Raw genomic sequence first — 11,604 nt, 5'->3', positions numbered from 1 at the left:
TATAAATATAAATATGCCTTGTGATATTCAAATGTATTATTCTAGAACAAGTTCTATAGTTTAACCCCTCATTAAATATGTGAGGAAATTATTAGATGACAAAAACACATTTATTTTTACTCAGGCAGCTATCACGGCTACTAATCGAGGCAGAAAAAACAGTAGGACCCCAAGATACGCCTCCTTAGTGTTTTGTGAGACTTTTGTGACAACAGAAGTCTCGTGTTAATTTGCTGAGCGCTACGGTATATTTAATTACAGAATGGATAAAACTGTCAGTTTACCACAACAACCCAACAAAACCACCACGGGTAAGACAAATGCTTTTAATGGTAAACCTGGTAATTATATGAACAACTTAACGTTGTTGTGCGTTTTAACACCTAGTGGAAGATTGAATTGGTCGAGTTAATTATTCCATTGCACCACAGTTATGTTTAAAACAATGGCTGAATGTTTTATCTCCGAAGTATTATCAGTGACGAACAAAATATATGCTTGTTGTAAGTTGACAAAACTTTCGTAATGTTATGAAATGTCCCATTATTGGCTCTTACGTCAGAGTCAGTGCCATAATATTAAGCTACCAGCACTAATATGACAAAAAAAAAAAAACAGCACTGATATGTTTGAAGTTTTCAGAAGGTTGTTTTTTTAAAAAAAAAAAAAAAAAAAAAAAAATCTTTATTATCTTGCACTTTCACTCTGGAGAGCTTATACAACCTGTTACATAATAACCCTTATAAAATTCACTGTAGTAGTTGCGGTTTCTTACACAGTAAATTACTGTGGGATCTCAAATCAGATCAGTACAGAAAGATTTAAAAACATTTTTTGTTTAATTTTTCTTTTTATGGCATTGGTTGCTAAATAAAATATACTATAGTTATTATAATATACAGTGCCCTCCACTAATATTGGCACCCTTGGTAAACAGTGTTGGGAAGGTTACTTCGGAAATGTAATAGGTTATAGATTACAAGTTACTCAATTTAAAATGTAATAAGTAGTGTAACTTTTCAATTACTTTATTAATGTAACTTATTACTTTTAATTACTTTTTGATTACTTTTCTAAATTTCTAATATTTTCAACTGTTAATCATTTTGAAACATTTAAACCTGGCAGAGTTAACCTTACAGTAGCACTCAACACTGATTACTGTCAGACTTTCAAAATCCTTTATTACTTGAATTAAATTTATAATAAGTAAGGAATAATATACATCTTTATTTTGCAATAACAAATGGCTGGATGTACATTATCCCACTTATTACACAGCTGCTTGCCACAAAAACAAATGATTAGACATGAAACACTGATCTAAGTTGAAATATCTGAACACAAAGCAAAACAAAATGGCAGCAGCTGCTTTAAAAAAAAAAAAAAAAAAAAAAAATGAGTCCACGAAACATATATTTTATTAGCTAACCAAATGCAAAGTTTCCACTAAGAAAAACTATCAAACGTATAGTGCCGACTTAAGTTTCCCGAATGAGTCTGTGCTATTAGCTTTTACCAGTTGTTATCAGGAATAACATACCTTGGTATGTCATGACTGACCAATCAGAATCAAGCATTCCACAGAGCCGTGTAATAATTTAATCTAAAGCACAGCCACCACAAATTCAGACTTGACACCTCTTATTTACTTGTTTTTAGATCATTTTGAGGTTAAATTCAGATTTGAAATCTTAACAAGAAATAGTTTAATAGCTATGATACTTGTTTTGAAATCAAATGTTTGCATAGTTATGACAGGAAACATTGGCATCTAACAATGCTTTGGAAAAAACAATTAATCTTAAAAACTAAAGTATGTGCATAAACCAGTAAATAAAACAGTTATTGAATAAGCATGTGTCCTATTCTGTGTCCTAAACTCCTGAAACATTCGTATCTCATTTTAGAGCAATCAATGCAGTTTATAAAATAAGTCAATTAAAACTCTATGTGGGTGTTTGTGTGAAAAAAATCAGATGTAACCCCCTTTGTAATCACTAACATTTTTCAAAAGTAACTGTAATTTAATTACATATTTTTTTCCCAGTAACTGTAACTAATTACAGTTACATTTATTTTGTAATTAAATTGTGTAATTCCGTTACATGTAACTAGTTACTTCCCAACACTGTTGGTAAATACGAGCAAAGACGGCTATGAAAATAAATCTGCTTTGTTTATCTTTTTGATCTTACATTCAAAAAATTCACAAAATGCTAACCTTTCATTGAAGCAAAACAATTAAAACTGGGGGGAAACTTACGTTATGAAATATTTTTCTCTAACGCATGGTGGGCACAATTATTGGCACCCTTAGAAATTATAATGAGTAAAATATCTCTGAAGTATATTCCCATTCATATTTGCATTTATTTAGCACACTAGAATGAGTAGGAGTATGATATTGTCCAGCAATAACTTCCTGTTTCACAGGATTATAAATATGAGGAGCACAAAGGCCAAATTCCCTTAATCATCCATCACAAGGAATAAAACCAAATAATATAGTTCTGATGTGCAGAACAAGATTGTTGAGCTTCACAAAATAGAAAGTGGCTGTAAGAAAAGAGCTAAAGCATTGAAAATCTCAATTTCCATTAGGACAATAATTAAGAATTCCAATCAACTAAAGATGTTACAAATCTGCCTGGAAAAGGACGTGTGTCTATATCGTCCTAATGCATGGTGAGGAGGAGAGTTTAAGTGTCCAAAGACTCTTCAAGGATCACAGTAGGAGAATTGCAGAGATTAGTTGAGTCTTGGGGTCAAAAGACTAAAAAAAAAAATTGAAACAGCCCCTACGTCACCACATGTTGTTCAGGAGGGTTTTAAGAAAAATCCTCCTTGCTCATCCAAAAACAAACTCCAGCATATTTAGTTGTCAGACATGACTTAAATTTCAAACTAAACTAAAAAGAGCTTTCTGGCAGCAAACCCACCAGGTGGTTTTGGTACAGAAAGTACCCCATGCCCACAGTTAAATATACTGCTGGATCTTTAATGTTGTGGTCTTATTTTCCTGCCAGAGGTTCTGGACATCTTGTCCAGATACATGGCATCATGGATTCTAGCAAATACCAACAAATAAAAAATGTAAACCTGACTGCATCTGTTAGAAGTTCTATAATGAGCTGTGGTTGGATCCTCCATCAGGACAGTGATCCAAATCAAACATCAAAATCAACACAAAAATGTGTCACTGAGCATAAAATGAAGCTTCTGCCATTGCCATCCCAGTTGCCTGACCTGAACCCTATAGAAAATGCGTGAGGTGAACTGAAGAGAAAAAGCGCCAGCATGGAGCTGAGAAACTGAAGGATCTGAATAGTTTCTGTATGAAGGAATGGTCTCTAATCTTATGTCAGGTGTTCTCCAGACTCTTCAGGCAATAAAGGAGAAAACTCAGAGCTGTAATCCTGAATAAAGGACGTTACAATAATTGGGTGCCAATAATTGCGGTCAACATGAATTAGAGAAAAACATTTATTTCATAATGAGATTTGCCCCCTGCTTTCCATTGTTTTGCTTCAATGATAGGTTGGAATTTTATGAATTTTTTGAATGAAAGATTAAAAGGATAAACAATGCAGATTTATTTTCACAGCCACCTTCGCTCATATTTACCAAGGGTGCCAATATTAGTGGAGGGCACTGTATGTTGTAAGACAAATGGTTATGATATTAAAGATCTCAGTGAAGATTATAAAGTTAGTAGTGATAAAGTACATTTAGAACATTGGCTTCAATGAATTTGGAATGAACCTTGAACAAATCTTTTATACAGTTACAATTTACTACCCTTAATGTAAACAAAGTTGCTCCTTTAACTGTTGTGGTTTGTATGTTAATGAATTTTAGAATTGGTATTCCACACCCATTCCTGTTTTACAGTTGATGACCATTTGGTCAGGATGTGATTATCCCAAATGAACTAGAAACGACGTAACTGCTAACTTTGTTCTCCTCTATAATAATTTAAGCCATTTTGGAAAACGAGCATGATTTAACATGTATTTTGGAGTGGAATCTAGATTGGGGCAGTCTTTAGTTTCTTAAAATATGTTGTAACTATGGTATTTTTTCAGAAACTGTTTACACTAGATCTTACGCCGCCAAAAATCACCTCCATGCTGTGCAACAGGATTTTACATGTCAACACTTTTAATATTATAGTAACTTTGGTGGAGACGAACAGTAACCCGAGTGGAATAGTATTGGTTAGTCCCTACCAAACTAACCGGGTTGGGGATCCCATGGATCTAGTTGCTCTGGCACAGCAAGTACAAAAGGTAAGTAATGCTTTAGCTCTTTAGCACTTTTTTGATATGGATATACAGATTTTTTTAATCAGTCGTGGTTGTTTTTTTTCCAGGGAGATGAATTTATCAGAGCCAATGCTTGCAACAAACTTACAGTGATTGCTGACCAGATAAGATACCTTCAGGAGCAAGCAAGAAAGGTAAGATTTAGGTAAGGTAAGGATTAGTTTACAAAATAAATTGACTCATCCTCCGGCCATCCAATAAGTAGACTTTTCTTTATCAGAACAGACTTGGAGAAATTTAGCTTTACATCGCTTGCTCAGCAAATGGATCCTCTGCAGTGAATGGGTGCAGTCAGACTGAGAGTCCAAACAGCTGATAAAAGTGTCCACAAGTAATCCACACCACTCCAGTTTTGAAGTTAAAACTTCTTAATTATGGATTTGTTTTTTACAAAAACACAGCTTTTCACTTCATTCAGTGTTAACTGATGGACTGGAGTGGTGTGGATTATTATGATGTTTTTATCAGCTGTTTGGACCCATTCTGACGGCACCCATTCACGGCAGACCGATCTATTGGGGTGCAACTGTTGTAATGCTACATTTCTCCAAATCTGTTCCCATGAAGAAACAAACTCATCTACATTTTGGTTGACCTGAGGGTGAGTACATTTTAAGCAACTTTTCATTTTTAGGCAAACTATTCCTTTAATGTTTAAATATCTGTGACAATAATCTGGTATGTGACAAATAAATAATGGTTAAATCATTTTGTGTTTGCACTTCAGGTTTTAGAAGACGCTAAGAAAGATGCTGAGCTTCATCATGCTGCCTGTAATGTTGTAAAGAAACCTGGAAACATGTATTATCTGTACATGCGTGAATCCGGACAACGGTACTTCTCGATTCTGTCTCCACAGGTGAGTTGACTGCCACTTTATGAGTATCTGGGTCTTATCAGTTGACGTGAGTGAGAAGTGAGGTCAGTCTGAGCTGGTTGGTGCAAACTAGTAGTGATAGTGAAACAAAATGTTTACTATGCCTGACTATAATTATAGATTTAGAAATGAGGAATTCTGCTGTTCTTTAATTTTAAAAAATACACTACCAGTCAAGGTTTTCAACAGTAAGAATTTTAATGTTTTTTTTTTTTTTAAGAAGTCTCTTCTGCTTACCAAGCCTGCATTTATTTGATTAGAAATATTTTTAGTATTAAAAAGAACTGCTTTCTATTTGAATATATTTTAAATGTAATTTATTACTGTGATTTCAAAGCTGAATTTTTAGCATTATTTCTCCAGTCACATGGTCTTTCAGAAATCATTCTAATATTCTGATTTGCAAAAAAATTTCAGGTTTCTTTAATGAATAGAAAGCTTAGAAGAACATAATTTATCTCACATAGAAATCTTTTTCTCATTATAATTGTCTTTATCATCACTTTTGATTGATTTAAAGCATCCTTGGATTTAAATCTTTGGATCTTTCTATTCATCAAAGAATCCCAAAAAAATGTACTCAACTGCTTTAAATATTGATAATAATAAGTAATGTTTCTTGAACACCAAATCAGCATATTAGAATGATTTCTGAAAGATCATGTGACACTGAAGACTGGGGTAATGATGCTGAAAATGTAGCTTTGATCACAGTAATAAATTACATTTGAACATATATTCAAGTAGAAAATAGTTACTTTAAATAGTAAAAATATTGAAAAATTTTACTGTTTTTGCTGTGCTTTGGATCAAATAAATACAGGCTTGGTGAGCAGAAGAGACTTCTTTAAAAAATAAAATTTTTGCTAGTGTACAAAAAGCCACCAGAAAACAAATAATTGTGCTAAAATAAAGTACAGCATTTAACAGCTAATTTATTATGATATGGTTTCAATCTCTTGCAGGAATGGGGTCCTAGTTGCCCTCACAAGTTCCTTGGCGGATACAAACTCCAACATGACATGTCTTGGACGCCACTAGAGGAGGTTAAAAAGCGTGATGCTGAAATTGGCATCATGGACAAACTGTTGAACAGTCAAACTGCTCTACCGGACTGTACGGAGCCTAACTTTGAAGGTCTTTCAAAGTGAAAGCACACAGCTCACTCACGGACTGTCTTATCTTGTCACGGAGGCCACTTCATCTTAAAAAAAATATTAAATGTTTACTAATTTAATGGGTAAATAAAATCTAAAATCTTCAGCAAACAGGAAACTTTGCTTTGTCACTAAAACTGGAACTGTAAATCATGCATTCAATCATGCATTTAATGTCTTTATGCTCAGATTGAAATATTGCTGTCGATTTTATGTTGGGAATTTTGTTTTCATTAAATCATATATTCAAGTATTCAGTGCATGACATTGATCTTCCTTTTCTAAAGCAGCAGAAACAGCAGCATGAAACAGCATAACAGATGTGCACATATATATTTTATTAAACATGTTAGTCAGAGATTTCATATACAAACACATGGTGTTATATCAAAAAAGGAAGTAATGGAAATAAATCTAATTGGTTAAAATCAACTATGCATATTAACATCCATTTAGCCATCTTTTACAGTTGCGCTACAATGATCAGTAATGTTTTGGAGGTAAGAGTTCACAAAGGGTAACAGCTCCCAGTTGTCCGTTGCAATGCTGACCTGAACGGCATCCTCAGCCTGTGTAATCTTCAAAAGCACATGGCACATGGGTGGAAGAAAGAACAAGACTTTCCACGATCTTTCGATCGGCTGATCCGTAATAAGGTAACCCTGAAAATGTGTCTCAATCAGAGTAGTAAGACTTTCATCTCCAGTTTTGAAACAGAACAGACTAGTAGCAGATTTGTCAGGATTCCCAGAGGCGGCAGCCTCCCAGATGCTGTCAAACACTTGCTCTTTGCATTCACAGGGTGTGTTTGGCGGTAAAGGCAGAGGGAGGAATATCTCAGGGAATGAAACGCTCACGTCAGGCAATTGGCTGTGCCAAGAACGTCCATCTCGAGTGGTAAATATGGCACTTAAGCGTAAAGTAGTAGGGTAGGGTTGAAAAGGCTTGAGCTTGACTTTGACCGCAGGTGGCTTTCTGTCTTTGAACACACATGGTACATGTATGTCATTTACCTTTGCGTAGTTTGAGTCTCTCAGCTCAAAATGCAGACAGATTGTGAAGACTTCATTGAATAAAGGATCGGATTCTTTCGCATGAGTCAGATTGTACCTCAAGATGACCTCAGAGCCAAATCCAGGAGTCTGAAACTGTCCTTGATAAACCTCCATCCAATTCCTAGCCTCTTCCATTGTCTCCAACGGCTCTGAACTTTCCAAAGAGCTCTGGAAGGCTTTTTCATGCACCTTTATGAGTTGTAAAACATGCCGGTTGGTTTTATGCACGGTCAGGTTACTGGCGATCCCCTCGCTCTCGGCCATAATCGCAGAATGCGACCTTTCTTTGGTACGTCCTCCGTTAAGTCCTTTGACGAGAACCCCTGTCAGCTTTTCCCATGATAGGTTAGTTAGCAATGTGTAGTAGAAACGAGCGTGATCCTTAATATCCGTGTCGTCGTAATGCACCGATATGTATTGCAAAAGATCAGCCAACTCGATAAACGTTTGATCGATAGAGGGATGCTCCAAAAGATTGCGGCAAACAGCCAGAACTGCATTTCCAACCTGCCAGTTGCCTCTTTCACATAAGTTTGAGTTGATGAGAACATTGAGAAGAAGATAAATGGTGTTCTTCTGGGTGATCTGCCCCTCTTTAGCTACTCTTCTCAAGACTTTGAGGTGCCAACTCAAGTTGTGAATCGTCAACTGCAACGGAGGCATTTCCATAATGCATTTCTGAAGGCCTCTCAACAACTTCACCGACCAGACTGGGTCGTCCAGATGCTCCTGGATGCGATCTGCGAGGCCTATCAAATTCGGAGCGAGTCTCGAATGTCTGGAATACATATCGCATAATCTCTCGATCAACTTCTCGGGGAGTTGTTCAATGCCATTGAAGTGCATGAGGAAAATAAACAACGCTCTGAAAGAGGTCACCACCACTTCTCTGCTACTGTCATTGTCTACGATTTTCAAAAGAGCCATTATGTGATCAAACAGGTAGTCGATTCCTTTATCCGCTTCGCCCTCGTCTGCTTCAAGGTGGACCAGACAAAGAAGGTTCAGCCTGCAGAGCATAGTAGCACTATCATTGAAAACCGTTGGATGGAGAGATGCCGCTAGACGTGGTGTAACCAGGACGGGTAAACTCTCTTCTCCGCAACTGGATATGGGGCGGTTCTCAGGGAAATGCAAGATGCATTCCATGTAGAAGAGCTTTTCGGGAATTCTTAAGAGCGGATGCTGGGCTGTGCTTACGAGACGCTTAAGCAGAAAGTTCTCATCCTCTCCAGTGAAGAGGCTGTCTGTGAACGTGTCCTTCATAAAGAGCGTGGCATGCATGAGCGAAACGTCCGCTGTTCCGAAAAGTCGCAGAAGCTGCGATTTAAATAACGTTGGAGAGAGTCCGGGAACCATTGCGACAACTTCTACGAGCTCCCTAAGTAAGGCAGACTGGGAAATAGGCGTCAGCAAATAAGACTCCTCCAGGAGTGAAGACATTATTGATTTGAGTTCTTTACAATCCAATCCCGGTGGTAAGTGTGGAACTTGGACCATCATGTTTATGGGCAAAGAGGTCAATCCCAACTGATTGGTTTTCCATGCAAACCCCTCATTTCCTCCTAGGATGCTCTTGAACTCTAAATCAGTGACGTCTTTTTGGTTCGCCAAGATCTTTATGGCATTCTTCAGCCCAAGTGTGTAAAGCATACAGTAGGACTGATGCAGAACTGTGGTTTCTTGCTGTTTCAGAAGATATAAGGCCTCTAGCTTTTGAGAGAGAAGACCAGGGTTACAAGTTTCCATTTCTCGCAGGCAATCACAAGCGGTGGCCCTTAATGGCTGCTGGGAAACGCCACATCTGTAGTCGTTGGTGTCCTGGATTGTTTGAAATAGCAGGTCCAGCCAGTCTTCAGCCATCTTTGTGTGGGTAGCCAGGCAGGATGTGCATATTATCACGTTGGTGATGGCCAGCATGACATTGCACTTGAGGATGATGGATTTCTGGGGCGTGTGAGAGAAGACTGACAGTAGTTCAAGGGCTGTTTCTTCTCCCACAGTGGAAGAAGGGCAGAGGATGGTTGGATGCTCCAGTAACATAGACACGAGGAGGATCTTATAATGAGGAAGAAAATTCACAGGATTGAACAAGAGTAAGTTAATTACAGGGAAAATGCACAGCTTTAAAGTTAATTAATAGGTCCAGTTATGGCAAAAGCTGCAAACATTGTGAAAATTTTATATACACTACCAGTCAAAAGTTTTTGAACAGTAAGATTTTAGTAAGTCTCTTCTGCTCACCAAGCCTGCATTTATTTGATTCAAAGTACAGCGAATACAGTACAATATTTGTACTATTTAAAATAGCTGTTTTCAATTTGAACATATTTTAAAATGTAATTTATTCCTATGATCAAAGCTGAATTTTCAGCATCATTACTCCAGACACATGATCTTCAGAAATCATTCTAATATGCTGATTAGAAAAAATATTTATTATTATTTTTTATTATGTTGAAAACAGCTGAGTAGAATTATTTCAGGTTTCTTTGATGAATAGAAAGTTCAGAAGAACAGCATTTATCTGAAACAGAAATCGTTTGTAACATTATAAATGCTCCTACCATCACTTTTGATCAATTTAAAGCATCCTTGCTAAATTAAAGTATTAATTTCTATAATTTCTCCCAAAAAAGTCATAATAATAACACTGACTTTGGATGATATAGTGTATAATGTTACAAAAGCTTTTTATTTCTGATAAATGCTGATCTTTGGATCTTTCTATTCATCAAAGAATCCTGAAAAAATGTACACAACCATTTTAAATATTGACAGTAATAATAATAAATGTTTCAGTATATTAGATTGATTTTTGAAGGATCATGTGACATCGAAGCCTAGAATAATAATGCTAAAAATTCAGCTTTGAAATCACAGGAATAAATTATTTCAAAATATATTCAAAGAGAAAACAGTTATTTTACATAGTAAAAAATATTTCAAAAGTGTACTGTTTTTGCTGTACTATGGAGCAAATAAATGAAGGCTTGGTGAGCAGTAGAGACTTCTTTAAAAAACATTAAAAATATTTTGACTGGTAGTGTATATTCCTAGTCAGTTTTGTAATTTAAAAAAAAAAAATAATAATAATATTGTATAAAACAACATTAAATATTATGACACACACACACATTTTATAATATATAATGTCATAAATATGACGTATGTGTGTGTTTGTCTGCTTTCGTCACCTTGAGTTGGTCATTGGCCTTATCATTCCGCAGTTCGTGTAGAACTTCAGCCAAGAAGCTCTCAGAGGTGGTGGTGGCCAAAAACTGAGATGGACTCAGCAGAAAGGCAGATATTCTTTGATCCCAAGTATCCGCAATAGTCATTTTGGAGATAAACTGTGGCATAAGATCAAAACAGAGGCATTTATGTGCATGGCAATGACGCTACATTGATGTAACAATGCACCTGCACATTAAAATAAGAAGTGCATTCTTTCAAATTAACAACTTACCTAACAGATCACATTTAAAAACATAAATTCACTATGAAACATCGAACTATTGACGTCTGTGGAAATCATGTGTTCCGAAGCTGTCATGTGAGAAACCAGGTAGTGACAGTGATCAGTATATTTTAAAATTAAAGTCCTAACCGCCAGTATTTAAATATCCTATAATATTTTTCAAGGTTGTTTTCGTTATCTAATTTTATAGTGAATATTTATCTGTTTCTAAAATAAATTTCCGTTAATTTTTCACTCGTATTAATTACACTTACATTACTGAGCTGAAACAGTGTGCTTTTATTTTGAAACGGTGACGTGACCTTGTTTTTGACGAGTACTTTACTGCCATCCTGTGGTGCGTTAAAATATTTAGAGAAGTAGGTCAAAAGGCAACCTAAATTAGAAAATTAAATAAATAATTAGCAACAATAAAATCAAACCCTCTGCAATGAATAATAACTTCCAGGTTTGTAGGATAAAGCGATAAGATAGCCTACGTCTTATCTTGACAAATGTCAAGCTTTATTGCTGCCATTACATATCAACACTGTTGCGTAAACGGTAGCAACATATACGTAGGCCTACTTAATGTCATTATTATTTTTTATTAAGTAATATAATATAATATAATATAATATAATATAATATAATTTTTTAAATTATATATGTATATATATATACATATGTATATATATAATATTTTATAATATATTTTTTTAATTAT

The 11,604-nt window shown here is 35.6% G+C and overlaps 2 protein-coding genes across 3 annotated transcripts; one reads left to right on the top strand and one right to left on the bottom strand.

Moving 5' to 3' along the window:
- The first annotated feature begins 158 nt into the window (after positions 1 to 158).
- c11h1orf50 (chromosome 11 C1orf50 homolog) lies at positions 159 to 6,615 on the top strand. 2 transcript variants are annotated; one of them, XM_051122902.1, is made up of 5 exons: positions 159 to 311; positions 4,177 to 4,292; positions 4,376 to 4,462; positions 5,056 to 5,187; positions 6,171 to 6,615. In XM_051122902.1, the coding sequence occupies exons 1-5, from the start codon at positions 263 to 265 to the stop codon at positions 6,354 to 6,356; spliced, it is 570 nt and encodes a 189-aa protein (XP_050978859.1). In that variant the 5' UTR covers positions 159 to 262; the 3' UTR covers positions 6,357 to 6,615. The 2 variants fall into 2 exon arrangements, with proteins under 2 accessions (XP_050978859.1, XP_050978860.1); XM_051122903.1 differs by having other exon boundaries at positions 202 to 311; positions 4,089 to 4,292.
- Positions 6,616 to 6,691: 76 nt separating this feature from the next.
- ap5b1 (adaptor related protein complex 5 subunit beta 1) lies at positions 6,692 to 10,978 on the bottom strand. The gene is made up of 3 exons (XM_051122894.1): positions 10,887 to 10,978; positions 10,615 to 10,770; positions 6,692 to 9,475 (listed from the first exon to the last, which is right to left on the bottom strand). The coding sequence occupies exons 2-3, from the start codon at positions 10,756 to 10,758 to the stop codon at positions 6,815 to 6,817; spliced, it is 2,805 nt and encodes a 934-aa protein (XP_050978851.1). The 5' UTR covers positions 10,759 to 10,770; positions 10,887 to 10,978; the 3' UTR covers positions 6,692 to 6,814.
- Between the last annotated feature and the right edge of the window lie 626 nt (positions 10,979 to 11,604).

This window comes from Labeo rohita, chromosome 11 (assembly GCF_022985175.1).
Source record: "Labeo rohita strain BAU-BD-2019 chromosome 11, IGBB_LRoh.1.0, whole genome shotgun sequence".
Lineage (NCBI taxonomy): Eukaryota > Metazoa > Chordata > Actinopteri > Cypriniformes > Cyprinidae > Labeo > Labeo rohita.
Note: the sequence above shows the minus strand (reverse complement) of the source record. Positions and strands in the feature narration are given on the sequence as shown.

Bases quoted from the DNA above. Each gene is read 5' to 3' on its own strand.
- c11h1orf50 (XM_051122902.1), top strand. From the start codon at position 263: ATGGATAAAACTGTCAGTTTACCACAACAACCCAACAAAACCACCACG. The intron at 312-4,176 runs GTAAGACAAATG...TTAATATTATAG, and splicing joins ACCCAACAAAACCACCACGG to TAACTTTGGTGGAGACGAAC. The intron at 4,293-4,375 runs GTAAGTAATGCT...TTTTTTTTCCAG, and splicing joins TGGCACAGCAAGTACAAAAG to GGAGATGAATTTATCAGAGC.
- ap5b1 (XM_051122894.1), bottom strand. From the start codon at position 10,758: ATGACTATTGCGGATACTTGGGATCAAAGAATATCTGCCTTTCTGCTG. The intron at 9,476-10,614 runs GTGACGAAAGCA...CCTCATTATAAG, and splicing joins AGGCCAATGACCAACTCAAG to ATCCTCCTCGTGTCTATGTT.